General features: G+C 38.9%; 2 protein-coding genes across 2 annotated transcripts; both read right to left on the bottom strand.

The window, feature by feature from the left end:
- Positions 1–617: 617 nt before the first annotated feature.
- On the bottom strand, positions 618–9,300 carry sms (spermine synthase). The gene is made up of 11 exons (XM_047607373.1): positions 9,142–9,300; positions 8,135–8,255; positions 7,564–7,651; positions 6,629–6,693; positions 6,334–6,509; positions 4,223–4,377; positions 3,446–3,535; positions 3,070–3,184; positions 2,908–2,987; positions 2,040–2,155; positions 618–1,700 (listed from the first exon to the last, which is right to left on the bottom strand). Exons 1-11 carry the CDS (start codon positions 9,185–9,187, stop codon positions 1,670–1,672), a joined length of 1,083 nt encoding a protein of 360 aa, XP_047463329.1. The 5' UTR covers positions 9,188–9,300; the 3' UTR covers positions 618–1,669.
- Positions 9,301–12,174: 2,874 nt separating this feature from the next.
- Positions 12,175–16,691, bottom strand: LOC125021314. The gene is made up of 5 exons (XM_047607324.1): positions 16,348–16,691; positions 15,380–15,638; positions 14,278–14,311; positions 13,459–13,627; positions 12,175–13,362 (listed from the first exon to the last, which is right to left on the bottom strand). The coding sequence occupies exons 1-5, from the start codon at positions 16,388–16,390 to the stop codon at positions 13,022–13,024; spliced, it is 846 nt and encodes a 281-aa protein (XP_047463280.1). The 5' UTR covers positions 16,391–16,691; the 3' UTR covers positions 12,175–13,021.
- Between the last annotated feature and the right edge of the window lie 78 nt (positions 16,692–16,769).

Here is a 16,769-nt window from a genome sequence, read left to right as displayed (position 1 = left end):
AGCAGCAGCCTCCCCTCTGGTAGACTCAGTCATGAGGGCCCGCGTCATCAGACTAAAGCAGAGTTTTTTCCCCCATGGCAGTGAACACCTGACGTCAACCTGCTGCTGGAGATTGCTGCCACACAAAATTTAGTTTTAACCTGCGCGCAATGACATTAAACTTCTTAATCTGAATGTACAGTGTATGGTTAGCATTTAGCTTACAGAACCATTGTGTATGTGTAGGCTTGCAGAACCGCTAGCATGACTGCAGTTATATGTATACTGTATGCAGTATGTTGGAGGGGACTCATAAACCTTACTACAGAGGGCTACGGAAAACTAACCTATTTTACCTGTTACTTCAGTGCTTTAATGGACTGATAATATAAACTACACACTTAATATTATTTAATACTTAATACAACAGTCATTTTTCATTTAAATCTACTTGCTGATTATTATCGTTATTAAACATCTGACCTATAAAAAGGTGATAGCTTTAAAATTTGTCCGAAATCCAAAAGGTATTAGATAATCATCACATGAGAAAGAAAAGCAGTAAACGCTCTCATTTCAGATGCTCAAACCAGTGTATTTTAGAATAGCTTTTAAAGAAACTTAACAGTAAAACAATCTAGACATGTTTCCCCCAAAACACTTTATTTGCAGATGGTCACAGGCTTTTCTCGTGTAGGACAGGACAGCATTCAGTGAACTTAGAATGAATAAATAAATGTCCCACAGGGCTGGTCAAATGTGCTGTGTACTGTATATGCAAGCTACATTCACCGTCCTTTACATGCACCTAACACAGTCTTAAAAAACTTAAAATCTATCAGGGAAAACAGAAGGTGCTAATAAAACATAGCATAAAAACAGCACGAGCACAGGGGTGGCATTAACATGGAGGAATCATTTCCCTTTCAAAACACATTCAGACTTAAACCAGTATGACTGGGCATGATCACATTGCCTCAGATCACATTTGCGTGGCAGTAACAAAAACAAAAGCATCAGGTAGGCTGACACTAGCCATTGGCCTATCACACAATCTGAGGTTGTTACTCAGAATTAAAGAGAGAGAGAAAACAAACGAGAACACGCACCCATGGTAATAAGAATTACACCACATTATCAGTGTATCAAATCAGTGTTTCAACAACAAACAATTCCTGCAGAGCACATGCAAATGGACATTTCAAATTATGTAACATAAACCAAAACCACTAAATCAGGAAGAAAGAGAAAGGAAGAATGGGGATAGTAGGGGGTGGTAAAACTGTCACTGTGCCTGTTAAGATGTGTTCAGACTGAAATCAAAGTTTTTAATTCCAGACCAACATGACTGAATCAAGTTTAGGAGTGTTTTGCGGTTCATACTTGTTAAGCAAAGGCAGATGATTACAGTGCCATAGTCCATCAGCTGTGGCTCACTAACAATGAGCGTCATGTGTTTTTGGAGTGTGCCTGTGCAAGTATTAACAACTGAGGAGCTATTTTTTCCCCCACTTTTTCTTTTCATTTAAACTCACAGTGCATTACTCCAAACTCTGTTGTGCCAGTAGTGATTTTTATGTCACATTTAGTCTGAACACACCTCACCTTAAGGCAACAGAAAAAATGACCATTCACATTGCTTCTGCTGCGAAGAGAGAGAGAAAGAGAGAAAGAGAGAAAACTAGAAGTTTTACTTCTTCCATGCGGTGTAGAAAACCCATCTGATACAGAACAATTAAGGAGCGCACACAAAAAATGTAAAATACACAAGGTTTTGTCTATTTTCAACACTGTAAGAACAAATTACTTTTATAGATGAACATTGAATCTAAATCATAATTTCTATAGATTTTTTTAGCTGATGTTGGGTAATTCTTACAAAGGAAAGCTTGAATAACAACAACAACAAATCTGATTGTAAAGGTCACAGAATTTCACTTTTTGTGTACATTGGTGATATTAGCAATATAATGAAACAATAGCAATTTTTAAGGTTATTTGAAGATGAATTCAGTCACTACAGGATTTCATCATTAATGCTACACCTGACAAAAGGATACTGCTCCAGGTAGGAGGGCACGCACACCACCTCTTTGCGGAAGTCCACAGGACACAACAGTTTTCCCAGCTGTTCCTCATACAAACTCAGTGCCTCTGTCAGGTTTGCGCTGTTACCCTGGCGACCAGCAGCAGAAAAAGTAACATCATGAAACACACGTACATATTAATGAGTGCTGGGTCCCAAAGCAGTAAAAATGACTTCATATCCTTCATAGCAAGGCTACATTCTTATCACAATTTGTATCTGGTAATAAACTATTTTGGGCACGTTCAAATGGATACACAGGAAAATATACCCTTGAACAGAAGTGGATAGTCCCACAACCAATCAGAGCAATAAATTGTGTGACGTATGCTTCCCGACAAATGCCTCAATAGCAGTTATGGTTTGGTTTTTGACACTTCAAAAACAACAGACCCAGTTGTGGAATAAAAAGATCTCCCCACTCCGATGGCAGCCATTATGTTGTCAACAAAATCCACTCAACAGCTTTCCAGTGACCAGGGGCATGCTGTCAGTACAGACAAACAGATTTTGCTAAGATTTCAGTAAGTTTGGTTTGAACACTTTTTTAGGGAACTAGTGCAACAAAGCGTCACAACCAACAAGGGAGACCCACATAATGCTAGGCAGATGGTCATAATGCAAGGCTTGATGGCGTATGATTTGAGCAACTCCAGATTGAAATTCCCCAACTAACATTTTGTGGGCCAGTGCATTTCAGGTCAGCTTCTAGACTAATTACCAAAAAGAAGGGAAGGCAAAAAGCACCTGTTTCATACCCAAGATTCATCCCAGTTGATCGTCACTGAACAAATGCACATGCTGATATGACAATATTAACTGTAAAAAGTTCACAAACTGACCTGTGTGAAATATTTCCCAGCAGGATGCAGGACTTGAATTGACAGATCTAAGATGAGACGCAGGAACTCCCATGTTGAGTCTACAAAAAGCACCCAGACAGAAGTTCTTGATGAAGTACTTATGTAACACCTTGATAGATCAACAGATAGATGTTTAGAAACCTTCTTCTGGTGCGGTGGATATTGGGATTGCAGTGAGGTCATTTATTACATAATCAAACGTCCTTCCTTCCTGGACATACTTCTTCAGCAAGGGAACACAGTCCTCAATTAGCACCTATGATCCATGAGAACAATAGATTATTCAGGATACACATTTATCCATTTATCACTGGTAATTGGAATTTCTAAATTAAGAAATTAAGAACTATATAATCATATTCACGTTTATGTTTATATTGGTGTCTATACACATTTATATTCACTGTTTACACATGTAGTTAAGATGCAACTTGGTTGTTCTGAAACACAAATGTGTTTCACTAAAGAGCCACAGTTGGTTTTCTGTTCTGAACATGAATATTGATTTAGCACTCACTTGGTAACAGTCTCCCTTCAGGTTGTCCAGGATATTGCCACAAGTTTTTCTCATGTACATTTTGCACCCGTCTATCACCTTCTGGTCAATGTAAATGCTTTGTTAAGGAAAAAACAATTAAAACTTCATTCTTCAAGCCTAGCATAGCCACAGTTCTTGGCAAAATCTGCATCCAGTAAAACACTATGTGGTAACATTCTATTCCTGTTCATTTTTAAACCCGTTATCACACTAAAGCAGAAACTTGTTCACCCCAAAGACAAAATTCCCAGGCAAAAATGTAGCAGTGAAGTTTACGTTGTTCAGTGCAGTGCGACATGTACATACACAGTCCCCCTAGGTAAGTATCTGGTGGTTAACAGACACTATATCCAAATAAAAAAATTAAAAAAGGCAACTGGACTTGTAGTTCTGCAGTTCTGAACTGAACTGAAGAAGCTTGGATGAGTGGCAATATATCTTCAAGAAACTCTACAGGTCCAGTTGTCTTTCTTTGATGGCATGACCCCAGACCAACTTCCTGACATTAAAATTAGCAATCAAGCTAGCTTCCAGGCTATATGAATACTTCAGTTATGGCCAAACACATTTTTATGAGGTCCCAGTGTCTAATGAGCTCATCCTTGAGTTCATGTAAACGTCAAATTCATAAATTCCCTCACGCCATTACAGAGATATTAAATTTAAATTTATTGAATAGAATGGGACAATCTGAAAAGATAAATCAAAGCCTCTGCTGTCACGGAGACAGACCACAAGAAAACTCATAAAGGATATCTCCACCATGGTGATCATCTTTGGCTTTTGTTTCACCAACTCAGCAAGGATGCCTCCATCACCGCCTCCTAATATCAGCACCTCTTTTCCAGCATAATCCTCTTTACCGTTTCCTGTGATTGCTCGAGTGTAGGCAAAATCACTCTCTGCCAGGTCTGCAACATAAATATATCATTTAGAAAACAAAACATTAAATCAATTCTTATAGATATTACACAATAACCACCAATGAATTTATCCAAAAAAATATACAGTCAGGACCATACTGTATATATATATAGATACTGACCCAAATTAAGCCGTTTACCAAAACCTAAAGTGAAGACTCAGATATAGTTTAAAGGTGTTCACGTCCAAATTGGAGGAAGGATTTAGGGATTGCAGCTCTTTAATGTGTAGCCACCTCTTTTTCAAGGGACCAAAAGTAATTGGACAGTTGATCAAAAGCAAAGTCATGACCAGCATGGGCTACTCCCTTGTTATTCCTTCATCATTTAAGAAGGTAAAAGACCTGGAGTTGATTCCTGGTGTGGCATTTGTATTTGGAAGCTGTTGCTCTGGACAACATGCGGTCAAATGAGACATCACTGAAAGTATAACAGACCATACTTAGGTTGATAATATCAGAGACATGATGGAAATATTAGGAGTGGCCAAATTAACATTTTGGTACATTCTGAGAGGAAAAAAAGAGCACAATGGTGAGCTCAGGAACTCAAAATGATCTGGATGTCTCCGCAGTGAAGACAAACCTCTTCGCAACAATCACCCAACACTTCAAGTCTACCATAAAGAGAACCTGATGAATTATTCAGGACTTCATGAGAGCAAATACATAGGGTTCACCACAAGGTGAAACAGAATGATGGGAAGAGCAAAGTATGGAGTGGATCCAAAGCACACCACATCTTCTGTTAAACATGGTGGTCGCGCTGTGATGGCACAGGCATGCAGGGCTTCCAAAGGGAGTGGGTCACTATGTTTCTTGATGATGTGACAGAAGACAGAAGCAGTGTAAAGTGTATAGAAATATATTTTCTGCAGATTCAACCTAATGCACCAAAGTTTATTTCTTCACATTCTTCACAGTACCATTGGACAATGTCCCAAAATGTACTGCAAAAGCAACCCAGGAGTTTTTAAGGCATGGAAGAAGAATATTCCACAATGTCTGAGTCAATCACCAGGTCTCTATTACTCTCTATTACTAACCACTGTCCCTCTCTCCCTTCCCCTCTCCTCCCCATCCATCTTCTTGTGAGGGTCTCTGGTCTGGAGTGCTGAATATCTGACCTGTGGAGTTCTAAGCTACATCTGCTGCCGTGGCCTCATCAACCAGCCCAGTCTTCATGGTCTGGAGTGCTGTGTATCAGACCTGTGGAGCTCCATAAACTACAACTGCTCCAGTCTTCATGGCTTGCCCATAAATCCTCTTATACTCTCAAACTGTCACATGAGATCAATCATCAGCTATATGTTGTATTATTAGATCCTACGTGTTTCCTTCAGCTTGATGTATGTATCTATGACAGAAGTTTGTTTATCTGTTTCTTCTGCTCTTTTCTCTCTATCTTCTCTGTTTCTACCCGGCTGGCCTTCAGCAGATGGGTCCCTCCATATGAGCTGATTCTTCTCAAGGTTTCTTACTGCTAAAAGGGAGTTTTTCCTTGCCACCGTCGCCCTCAGGCTTGCTCTGAAAGTTGCAGGCCGTTTTTTGTAAACCGTCTTGAGACAATTTGTATTGTTATTGGCGCTACATAATTTTTATTCATGGTAATGTTACTGTATAAAAACTGTGTCAGTTCTTCAGGTTTCATAGGATACCTTTGTTTACCCTCTCAATTAAACCTGAAAGTCTAACCTCCATTACATCTCAGTTGTTTCATTTCACATCCAATGGGGTGGCAGGCAGAGTCCAAATCAAGACTGTGTCACTGTGACTGTCCAAATATTTGTGGGCCTAACAGTATTACACTTTTATGTCAGGTTAGATTAGATTAGATTAGATTATATAGATACTCATTATTTATTTGATTTTTAAATTCAAACCGACTTTATTTGTGACCAATGTGTCATGTGGTGTTAGACTGTTTTGTAGCGTCTGTACTTACTAATATCTCCATCGAGCACTAAGATATTTCCATACTGCTGCGAGTGCAATATTTTTATGTTTTGGTATGCAGAGTCTTCTTCGTACACCACCCTGTCAATGTCGTACTCAACCAGTCTGCCATCAGCTGTAGGCCAGTATCGGTCCACTTTAGCCCCTCGAACGATGGCTGGGAGCCTTGGGGGAGGAGGATGGTGAACAATGCGGTTAATCAATATTTCAGCAACATGCAGTAACATGAGCCATGCAGAACACTGCAGTGCCCTTTCCAAACGAGAGCAAAGCCACAAACTTACTTTTTAATCCGTGTAATATTGCCATTTAAGAGAACTTTGAGCTTCTTTTCCAGTGCATTTAAAAGCTGTGGAGACAGAAGTGACACTGATATATATTAAGAAAATAGATATGCAACAGTTCCTGTTGTTCCTGTTGTGAATGTGTGTACTTCCTCTACCACAGCAATTAGGAACTCAAAAGCACATGTTTTTTCAAACAGGAAGATTTTTAGACACTGTTCTGCATCTTTTGTCAATTTCCTTTTATAAAGGAAAAGCTGTTTTTATCAAGAATAATTTGCTGTCATTATGTGAGAACATAAGAATTTTTTAGGTGTTAGATCCTGTATTAAGTTGTGCAAATGTAAAAACATTAGAATAAGCGTGATAATAAAAATTTACAGATATATACAAATAAGTACATCAGCATGATGAGAAGGTGGGGGCGTGTCTCTGTCAGGAGGGAGGGTCGAGTGTATGTGTATGTAAGGGGGAGGGGTGATTGATTTCAAAGCTCTGGGGAAGAAGCTGTCTCTCAGTCTGCTGTTTGTGGTTCTGATATTTCTGTACCTTTTCTGTGAAGGGTTAAGGTACAAGCAGTCCATGGCCAGGGTGAGTGGGGTCTGCAGCAATCCTGCTGACTCTCTTTCGGAACTGGTCAGCATAGACTGAGTCCAAATTTGGGAGAGGACCCCCACAGTTGTCTGTGCAGTTCTTAACACTCGAGCTAAGTCCTTCCTGTCCTATGCTGTGTAGCTCCCATACCACACTGTCACACCTATGCGGCTATTAACATCTGTATTACATGTGTACAGCTGTTCAGTTGTATGTTTTATTATTTCATAATATCCTCTAACAAGGTTTAAAGGTTTACCTCGCATGCCCTGACACTGCCCTGTAGCTCCACCTGTGTGTTTTAGCTTTCAGATGTGTGTTGTGTATTTTGAACAGCTTACATTGTCTAATTGTGCAATATTATCCTCTTCATAACACTGCAGATCAATGGTGACCAACCCATGGGAGTGCACACGCAGAATCACAAGCCTGTGAAATGAAGCGGATTGAATTAATAAGAGGCAAAGCAATTACTTGAATAGACATTCTGACTACACCACCTCTGCAGAATAGATTAACTGTTTTTTGAACACCAAAACTTTGAGGCTTTAGTGATTCATGAGCCTCTACTCAAACTGAAAGGTACCTCATCAAAATAGGATATTATGATTCCTTCAAACCCACATTCTGATGGAATACTTAATGGTAATGTGAAGACCTACAGAAATACCCTGTAAATAAATGGATCACAAATGGGTTTATTATAAATGGTTGGAAAAGATCTTTCCCTTTCCTTCGTGGCAATGATACACAGGACTGGTGAAGGACGATGAATGTTCTGGAATTTCTTTTTCTCAGACTGGAGAGGGCCCACTGTACTAACTGTTTAGTGAACGCCTCTCAAACCAAAACATCACTCAACCTTCATTGTTTTTGCTTGATAAAAAAAGAAAGAAAAAAAAACATTCTTACCGGCCATTTTTCCCTACAAACGTAGCAAGGTATCCATGTCCGTTTGTATCATGAACAGTCTCTGTCAGTTCCTGCTCATGAAATATGGACAGCAACCCAGGAACTGTTGAGGTGGCGTCAACTGGGAACAGAGAGAGGACAAACCAATGAATGAAACCAGACTAATGAGCCAACTTTACATATTCTTATGCTGAAAGATGAGTTAGTTTAATGGTGTAAGAGTAGTAACAAGATAATTTAAATATGTCATTACAAGTAAAGGTTAATGAGTGCTCATTATGCGGGTAGAATGTCAAGCACATTTTTACATTTTACATTACATTTTATACTGCTGGATCATCACTATATTACTACATATTGATTAACATGTATGCTGCATTTTAATATACAGATATACCAGTCCTATTCTATTTTAGATTAATATATCCAATAATAAGTAGTTAAATAAATTAAAAACAAAATCATTCAAGCATCATACACTTCTTTTTTTATTTTCATTTCAATATTGATAATACATTCACTTAATGATAGACGATGCGTTGCTCTACATAAAAGTAGCTTCTTTTGTCAGTAAAAAGTATCAGTATCGACTTTAATTTTGGAGTATTGCCCACCCCACAGCAAACTACAAAAATGGTCGAAAGTGCGCCACTTCCGGTGCGACATCGCTGGATTGAACATACTTTATTCACATTGTTAGCCAGAAAGGTAATGAGTCGCTGTCCAGTAACGGACTAATAATGTAACGTGAGCGTTTTGCAGCACACTACGGTAGAAAGGGCATTAAAAATATTTACCTTCACTAACTGTCAGTTTTACAACTCCGTCTGTCAAATGTATAAGCTATGCAGCCGCCAAGTCAATGCAACGTTACTGTTCTGAAGGACAATTACAGCCTAGCAGGTTAATATTAGCAGGCTAGCCAGCTAGCTAGCATGCAGCCCTGATGCAGTAACTGTCACCTGAGCGTACTGACGGCATTCACACCCTCACCGCGCTTATCTTACCTGCCGTAGAGAGGCTAAAGTCGAGAGTGTAATGTCGCACTGCCATGTCTCACCGCAACCGTCATCCATGCCTGGAATAGCAGGCTGCGAATATTTATCTGCAGAGACAGAGGGAGGGCCCTGCTACCACTGCTGCTACCACTACTACACTTGTAAAAGTAGGCGGGGCTACTGTACGGCGTATTTGACAGAAGTACCAGAGAAGGCACGTTACCTCTGCACTAATGGTGAGAAATGGTACATGCGGTATACACGTGTTGTGAGATTAAGATATTTAAGATTAGTCGAAAACAAAACAAATAGATTATGTTCTACTTTGAAAAAAAAGGATATGCACATAAGTCATGTTTATTCTTACATTTTCTTATTTTATATGGAAAAAAATATTTAACCCTCCTGTTATGTTGCTGGTTAAATTGACCCATTTTAACATAACAACAACAATAATAATAATGTTCTACTTTGAAAAGGTGGAGAATAAGTTTAACCTTCTGGCATTTCTGGCATTCTTTTAATTTACTAAACTGCCATAAAAACTTAACAGATTAATATTTTCTTCTGAGCAAAATGATCAGACTCCTCCACAAAGTCCACATCAGACTCTCCTTCTGGACATGGACGTTTTTGTCCGATAAGGTTACAAGAGGATGGTAAATCTTTTCACAGTGTTCTGTTGACCTTTTAGAATTCTTTTTTTTTTTTTTTTTTTTTTTTTTTTTTAATTTCAAAACTTGTGTAGAGATAGATTTTGTTACAAAAAATGTGCCATATGCCCTAACACAGCCAAAATGGCAGCCAAATGAAGAGGACATTTTTTCCTAAATGGACAAAAATGTCCCAGTTGCCTGAGGGTTAAGGGTGGCTGCACTAAAGAGGTGTGGAACGACATTAAGACTGTCGCCTGTAGCTCCAAGAAGAAGAGCACTGTGGATGGGGATGAGGAGAGGGCAAACTAGTTCAAAGACTTGTTTAACAGGTTCGGCTGGCCCGCCATCTTCTGCTCTTTCTGCTTTAGCTTAGAGTAACACAGTAACACCAGACTTGATAGTGTCCGACCATCACCTTCCACAGTCACTGCTATAGACAAATGGCTTGTAGCCAGCCCTCACACCATCAAGATCACTTTGATGGAGCAGGGGACTGCACTCTCCCCTGTCCTGTTTACCCTGTATATCTCAGGCTTCAACTACAATACGAGTCATGTCAGATGCAGAAATTCTCAGAATTGTGCAATTGTGGGATGTATCAGGCATGGAAAAGAGAAGGAGGACAAGAATCTGGTGCACAACTTTATCGAATGTTGCAGAAAGAACTTCCTCTGATCAATACAGCTAAAAGCAAGGAGATGGTAGTGGATTTTCAGAGGTCCAGGTCCCACCTGCCACCTGTTAACGTGGAGTGTGTAGAGGTGGTTCAGACCTATATGTACCTGGAACTACAGCTGGCGAACAAACTGGTCACAAGTCCCTGACATCAGTGGCAGAGGCAAGGACCTTGAACAAACTCTCTACCCACAGAGGAATGGTCCAAAACCTCTGGACAGCAGTCAGTTAACAATTGCACCTTTGGTAGGAGAGCGAAGGAGGCTGTACATCAACAATTTGCTGATGAATTTCATTGTCTAAAGTTATTAGTCCTTGAGCTGCTATGAAAAAGGCTTTGGAGATATGCTGCTTTTATTTTTGAAATCCTCTATCAGAGTTCACTGAAAACATGTTACGCTTCTTATCTGGGAATTGAGTTCACATTTTGATAACACCATATCACAACACATTTATGAGTCTGGTTGCTTCCATGAAATGACCATTTCACTATAATCTGTCTTTGCAGTATGTGTCCTTTTTTTTTTCTTTTTTTTTTTTGCTAAGGATTTGCCCCTGTTATAGATACTTGAGTGTTTGATCTGTTTCTGAATGTGTCAAGCAGTTGTTTTTATATTACTTGTTTGCAGGGTCATGGTGTTAAACCCTTAAGTGTCTTTGTTATAGGCTAAAAGCACAAGACTGACTCATATTTAATATTTGTTTTACCACTCCCACTAAACACAAGTTATGGAACCTCCTAATGGTCCTGGAGTATTTTTTTGTGCTTGGTTGCAGTAGGGTTTATATCTTCTTTCTGTATTTCTTCACATTCTTCCAATTCATTAAAATATTTGCAGTGCAGTTCATTTGTAATATATTGTCAGTACAGGGAAACACACTGTATACACAGCCAGTGGCTGCAGCATGTATGGATATGCTGGGTGAAGATTGACGTATAGGTACTGGACTTTGACTACATTTGCATCTGCTATGCTTCCATAATTATACAACAATTAACAATAATAACACAGAAATGTAAATGTGCAACATGTAATTTGAAGACTGCATGAACACTTAAAAGATGAAATGGTGTACTGAATGCAGGTTCAAATATACAGGACATAAATGTTAATTGCACTGAATGGTGTGACCCTGAAAACTATAAGCTGTGCAATTACAGTATATCCTTAATGTAATCTCAAAGACAGTTTTCACTCATTATGGTAGAAATTGTATGTGCTCAACAATAATATATGAGCCAACTGCATTGGCATGCATTGACACATGTAATTATCTCATTAATAACTCAATAAGTAGGAGACAGGGGAATATTTTGTATGTCTCTGTTTCCTGCCTTGAGAAAATATACATTCATTTCTGACCTCTGAGACTGACCAGAGGGTGTTTAGTTTTTTCATTCATCACACTACTTAATTATTCCGATCAGAGTATCATATGTAAAAAGACAGAGAAATAATGCGTTGCTTTTGAAGAAGCAGTAACAATAGGTTATCAGCATACTGACAGGATTTTAACAAATAAGACAACATTCATCACATAACACATTGTTATAATTATCTCACTTCCATGCCCTGTCTCAATCCACTCATCAACCAGATGTTCTCAGACTGTCCTTCTGTCTCCAGCACAGGTGATCATACTGCCAGAAGAACAGGTTATTTTCATCTGATTCAACATATACAGTATGTAGCAGTAAAACATGTTTCCACACATCAATTTTATTCACAAGTCAAACGTATGACAAAAGAACATCTGCTTTTTATTTGACATAGATCTAAAAGAAACAAACACCTGAAGGTAAAAAAGAACATACATAAAAATTAAGAAGAGCTAATTCGTTCATGGTCACAAGTTAAATACATGAAAAATCAAATGACGCTCTATCTAGCAAATTTGATATTGTAAAATATGTATAATACTTTAACATTACACAGAAATGCTACAGAAGTGTGTGTTATTTCCAGTCTCCTATTAACATCTGTGACGTTTCCAGTAACATATACACTTCACAACAAACAATATGACTTTAAATGAATAAAATGACTGCATATTTCAGGCATGTCTAAATTTGTGATATTACAGCTTTTCTTAAATGTAACTTGATACTCAGCTTAGAGCTTATAATAATGCTGTCACAACATAAGCAAGACAATGGTATTACTGCTCATCCATATTAGCACATATATTCAAAAACAATCACAACTATGCATGCTTTTGTTTCTCAGGATGGTGTTGATTTTATAGTTGCTATAATCTATATATAATAACAACAATAAATGACAATGAAACGTTAACCCTAACCCTAGGGGTTGCTTGTAGAGATAAATCTACCATTCAAATCTGCTAATCCCTTGTCTTTACATAGTGATATGAAAATCTTGTACTCACTCTTATTGAAATATGTTACAGCAGGTCAAACGTATTGACTGACATGTGTAGCAACCCTAATAAAACATCCTGAAATGAAAGCCCCAGTGCTTTTGATAAACCAGCGAAAGACAACAGGATATTTTTTCAGTAGCCTTAAAGCTGTCCACATAAATAACCTCCAAGTTTTAGAAAGTAAATCCGCCACAATCAAAAGCATCAAAAGAGTCTGCTACTTCGAAGTCGAAGCTGTTAAAGTGAGGGGAGTCGAGTGCGGGGCTGCCAGTGTGGTACACTCCTGCTGGTCCCATGCCTGAGAAATCTGTGCTGAGTGGCAGGTCAGGAGCTTTGACTTCCAGATTAGCGGGTGAGCATGTGCCCAGGTAACCCATGGCGGAGGAAGCTGCAGCACCCCCCATCAGCAGATAAACCCCCCTCATTGCTTGGGCATTATTGATAGTGCCATGACGCAGACACCCTACTGAGGGTGCACCTCCTTTATAATACTTTGTGCGGGGGGAATTCCTACCTGTTGGAGTGAGTGATGTTTGAAAACATTTTATAGCAACTCAGCTTGAGCAGAACTTATTTACTTACTTACTTTACTATATAAAAATAATCTCACCTTTCTCCCTTGGGGAAGCACAGATCATAAGCCCTTGGGTGGATGAGTCGGTATCACTGCTGATAGATGGAGTTGGTGGTTCTTTGTCTAGGATTTGTTCGGGCACCAGAGTAATGCATGGTGGCAGCACCATATGCTTTTTACAAGGACTTAGAGGTGATGACAGACTCTGTGGGAAATAAAATAAGAACAATATGTATTAAGCCAAGAATTAACAATCAAATACCAAAATACCAAATAAATATGTGTAATAAACTAACCTTAAAGGGCACAGACACAAAACCCATTTGATTGTGCGCCTGTCAAAATCTAAAAAGTATCAGTATTCTGCTGCATCCTATCTTTATTTGGCCACGCACACTAGGGCTGGGCAATAATGGGAATTGTGCTCGCTTGAACTCTGTGAGGAGTAATTTGTGTAGAAGAGAAACTGTAACAAAAGTATCGATCCCAGCACGCGATGCGATACCGATACTGGTCTGTGTATCGACATTGTCGATATTTAGATCGATACACTCAGCCCTAACGCCCACCACCAACATTGATTCCAATTTCCAGTATTGACCTAAATTAATTCATTAAAATAGTAATACTTTTTTTTTTTTTTTTTTTTTTTTTTACTGAAACTAAAACTAGACTTAAACTTTTTTGAGTTTTCGTCGACCAATTTAATCACGTAGAAATTATTAAAATGTGACTAAAACTAATAAGCATTTTTGATGAAAACACTAAATCTAAAATGTGGCTCTTTGGCTCTTTCTGGAGGAATTAGCTTATTAGTAAAAATAATGATAACAAAATGATTGATTCTTAACTTACCCTTTTCACTTTTTTCAGCACATTCAGCCACTGACTAAAAGGTGATAACAAAAAATCATTATGTTATTACCTGCATGCAAATCATTCTGAAATCATCAAAACACTTATGAATTTATTATATAATCATTTTGATTCTACTTTAGTCGTATCCTTTTTGACAGAGCTCATCATCGCGTCATCATTACACATTTAAATGCACTGGAACACTGCGAGGTAAACAATGGACACCACGGTGTGTCCCATACTGCCCCTGCTCATCCTGTCGTTTATCAGGAGGTATGTTTTTTTAATGCTTTCAGTTTGTTGATGACCTGAAGAATGGACCAGTGAAACCCCCGGTCTTTCAAAAGGCTGCTGGATATTTGAATAGATCAATGTGTTCCGCACAGTGTCTGATATCTGCCGCCAAAACTCCTCCTCTCCTTGGATGCAGAATCAGTGCGCTGCCATGATCAATAAAAAGTGTGCCATATATACAAGCTGTATATAAATATCTATTAACCATTCCATTAACATGTAACAACACATTTGATTTGTTTGATTGAAAAAATGAACAAAAATCTGTTTTTGAGCTCCTCACAGCTCAAAACCGGCACAGGTACATCAGTGCCATGGTATAAATTAGTGGGTTGACGCAGGATGCGTGTTTACACTGAAGCCGAGGCGAGCCGATCAATTGTCAGGTCATTTGACCCGGGTCAAAATGTCAGAAAGACCCTTTCACACTGTGTGAAAGGGGCTTCATATAGCTATATATAGCTATAGCTCTAGGCTGCTGAGAGAACTGCCATGATATGCCCATGATGCAAGTTTATGCTTCTTCCGCTCTATCCTCACTCCACATGTATTTAATCTTTGTCGACTGTCCTTACCAATCTGCCCAGTGTTTCATAATTGTTATTTCTCCATATTGCACTTCTCTCTCTACACTCGTATTATGCCAGCCGGTTGAGGAAGACTCTTGGTTGGCTTCTATTAGTCAAGTCAAAAGGTTATATTTCCTAAAATACTGAACCTTTACCAACAACATGTAGTATGTGTGTGTAGTATGGTGACTGGTAACTAGGCAATGCAGTGATCTCAAAAACAGTGATCACCTGACCTGCAGTCTGCAGGGGTTTCAGCCAGCAGCAGCAGGTATTTATTCTGGGGGAGGATCAGGGCGAAGCAGCAATCCCTGCTTCCACCTGAGGGTAATTTAGGCAGGTCTAGGATCTCTTTGCCTTCCACAATTGCCTCACAACTGCTCTGCAGCAGTACCAGCTGATCAGGAGGAGATGAAGGATCGTGGCAGACTAGGAGCCTGCCTTCAGCAGCTAGAAGCAGAAACCTCTTCTTCCACTGTTTGAAAATAAAACCTCCTGGATAAGAGAAGCAAAGCATAAATCACTGGAGATGTTGGAGAAATTGTGTGACTGTGAGAAACAGCTATAATAATAACCACACACAAGCATGTTGGCAGTATTAGGCATGGTCATGGCGATCACGATAGTGGGAGTAGTGGATTAAAGAATGAACACTGTGTCTCTCTATCATCCCTGCAGATTAGAAGAGGTCATATGGTTGGAGGATCAAGAGTCTGTGCCTGTGGGCCTTGACCAATCACATGAAATGCACATCATCTTGCACAATCACACACACACCTGCCCATCTGCCCATCCTACATAGATACTAGTAGCATATAAACACAGTTCATTAGTAAACTTTTTTTTTGTATTTTTAGAAAAAAAATAATATAATTCAAGTATTGAGAAAAAAACACTTCTGATGCTGTAAACCATTCTTATTTTTTTATCATCATTATTTTTACTTCTATCAGACTCAGCAGCTTTAACTCTTATTATCAATTATCATGTTACAGATTCAACATCCTCACAACTCCATGATGCAGAATCTGAATGAGAAACATTAAAAAGGATCAACAAGATCAGATTTATAAAAGCTTGTTTGTAACCAGACATGACATTTGGAGGTTACCATAAAATCTTCATTGAACCACAACATTGTGCAATGTGAGCCATTCTTGCACTGGAAAAATGTCTCCAAATCTGTAATGAGGATTCAACTCACCATACATCCTCAGCATCCCTTGGTGTATCCTTGAGATGTTCATGTTAACAGCTGATGTATCCCGTCTGAGAGAGATGTTTGTGATTATGATGAAAAGCACATGAGGCTCAATACGAGTTTTAATGCTCAGCCTTAATCCCCAGTCAGCTGGGATGCTTTGCAGAGCTGCAGTTTACTATGGAAATGGTTTGTGATGAAATTTTTGACATAAATGCTGAACTGTGTGCAGAGGTACTGTGTAAAATGATTCAGAACGAATCAGCTGCTTTTCAGTGTTTCTGTTTCAGTTGGCCAAATGTACACCACAAATAATAAGCTAACAGCAGCCACAAAACCACTTTGGCCTTCCCTTTACAACAAAATTGTTGTCATGTAGGCATCATGTAGGCACCTGTAACAATGCATAGTTAGCTGGCTACATC

Source organism: Mugil cephalus, chromosome 15 (genome assembly GCF_022458985.1).
Source record: "Mugil cephalus isolate CIBA_MC_2020 chromosome 15, CIBA_Mcephalus_1.1, whole genome shotgun sequence".
Taxonomy (NCBI): Eukaryota; Metazoa; Chordata; class Actinopteri; order Mugiliformes; family Mugilidae; genus Mugil; species Mugil cephalus.
The sequence above is the reverse complement of the archived record's forward strand: the minus strand, read 5'-3'. Positions and strand labels throughout refer to the sequence as shown.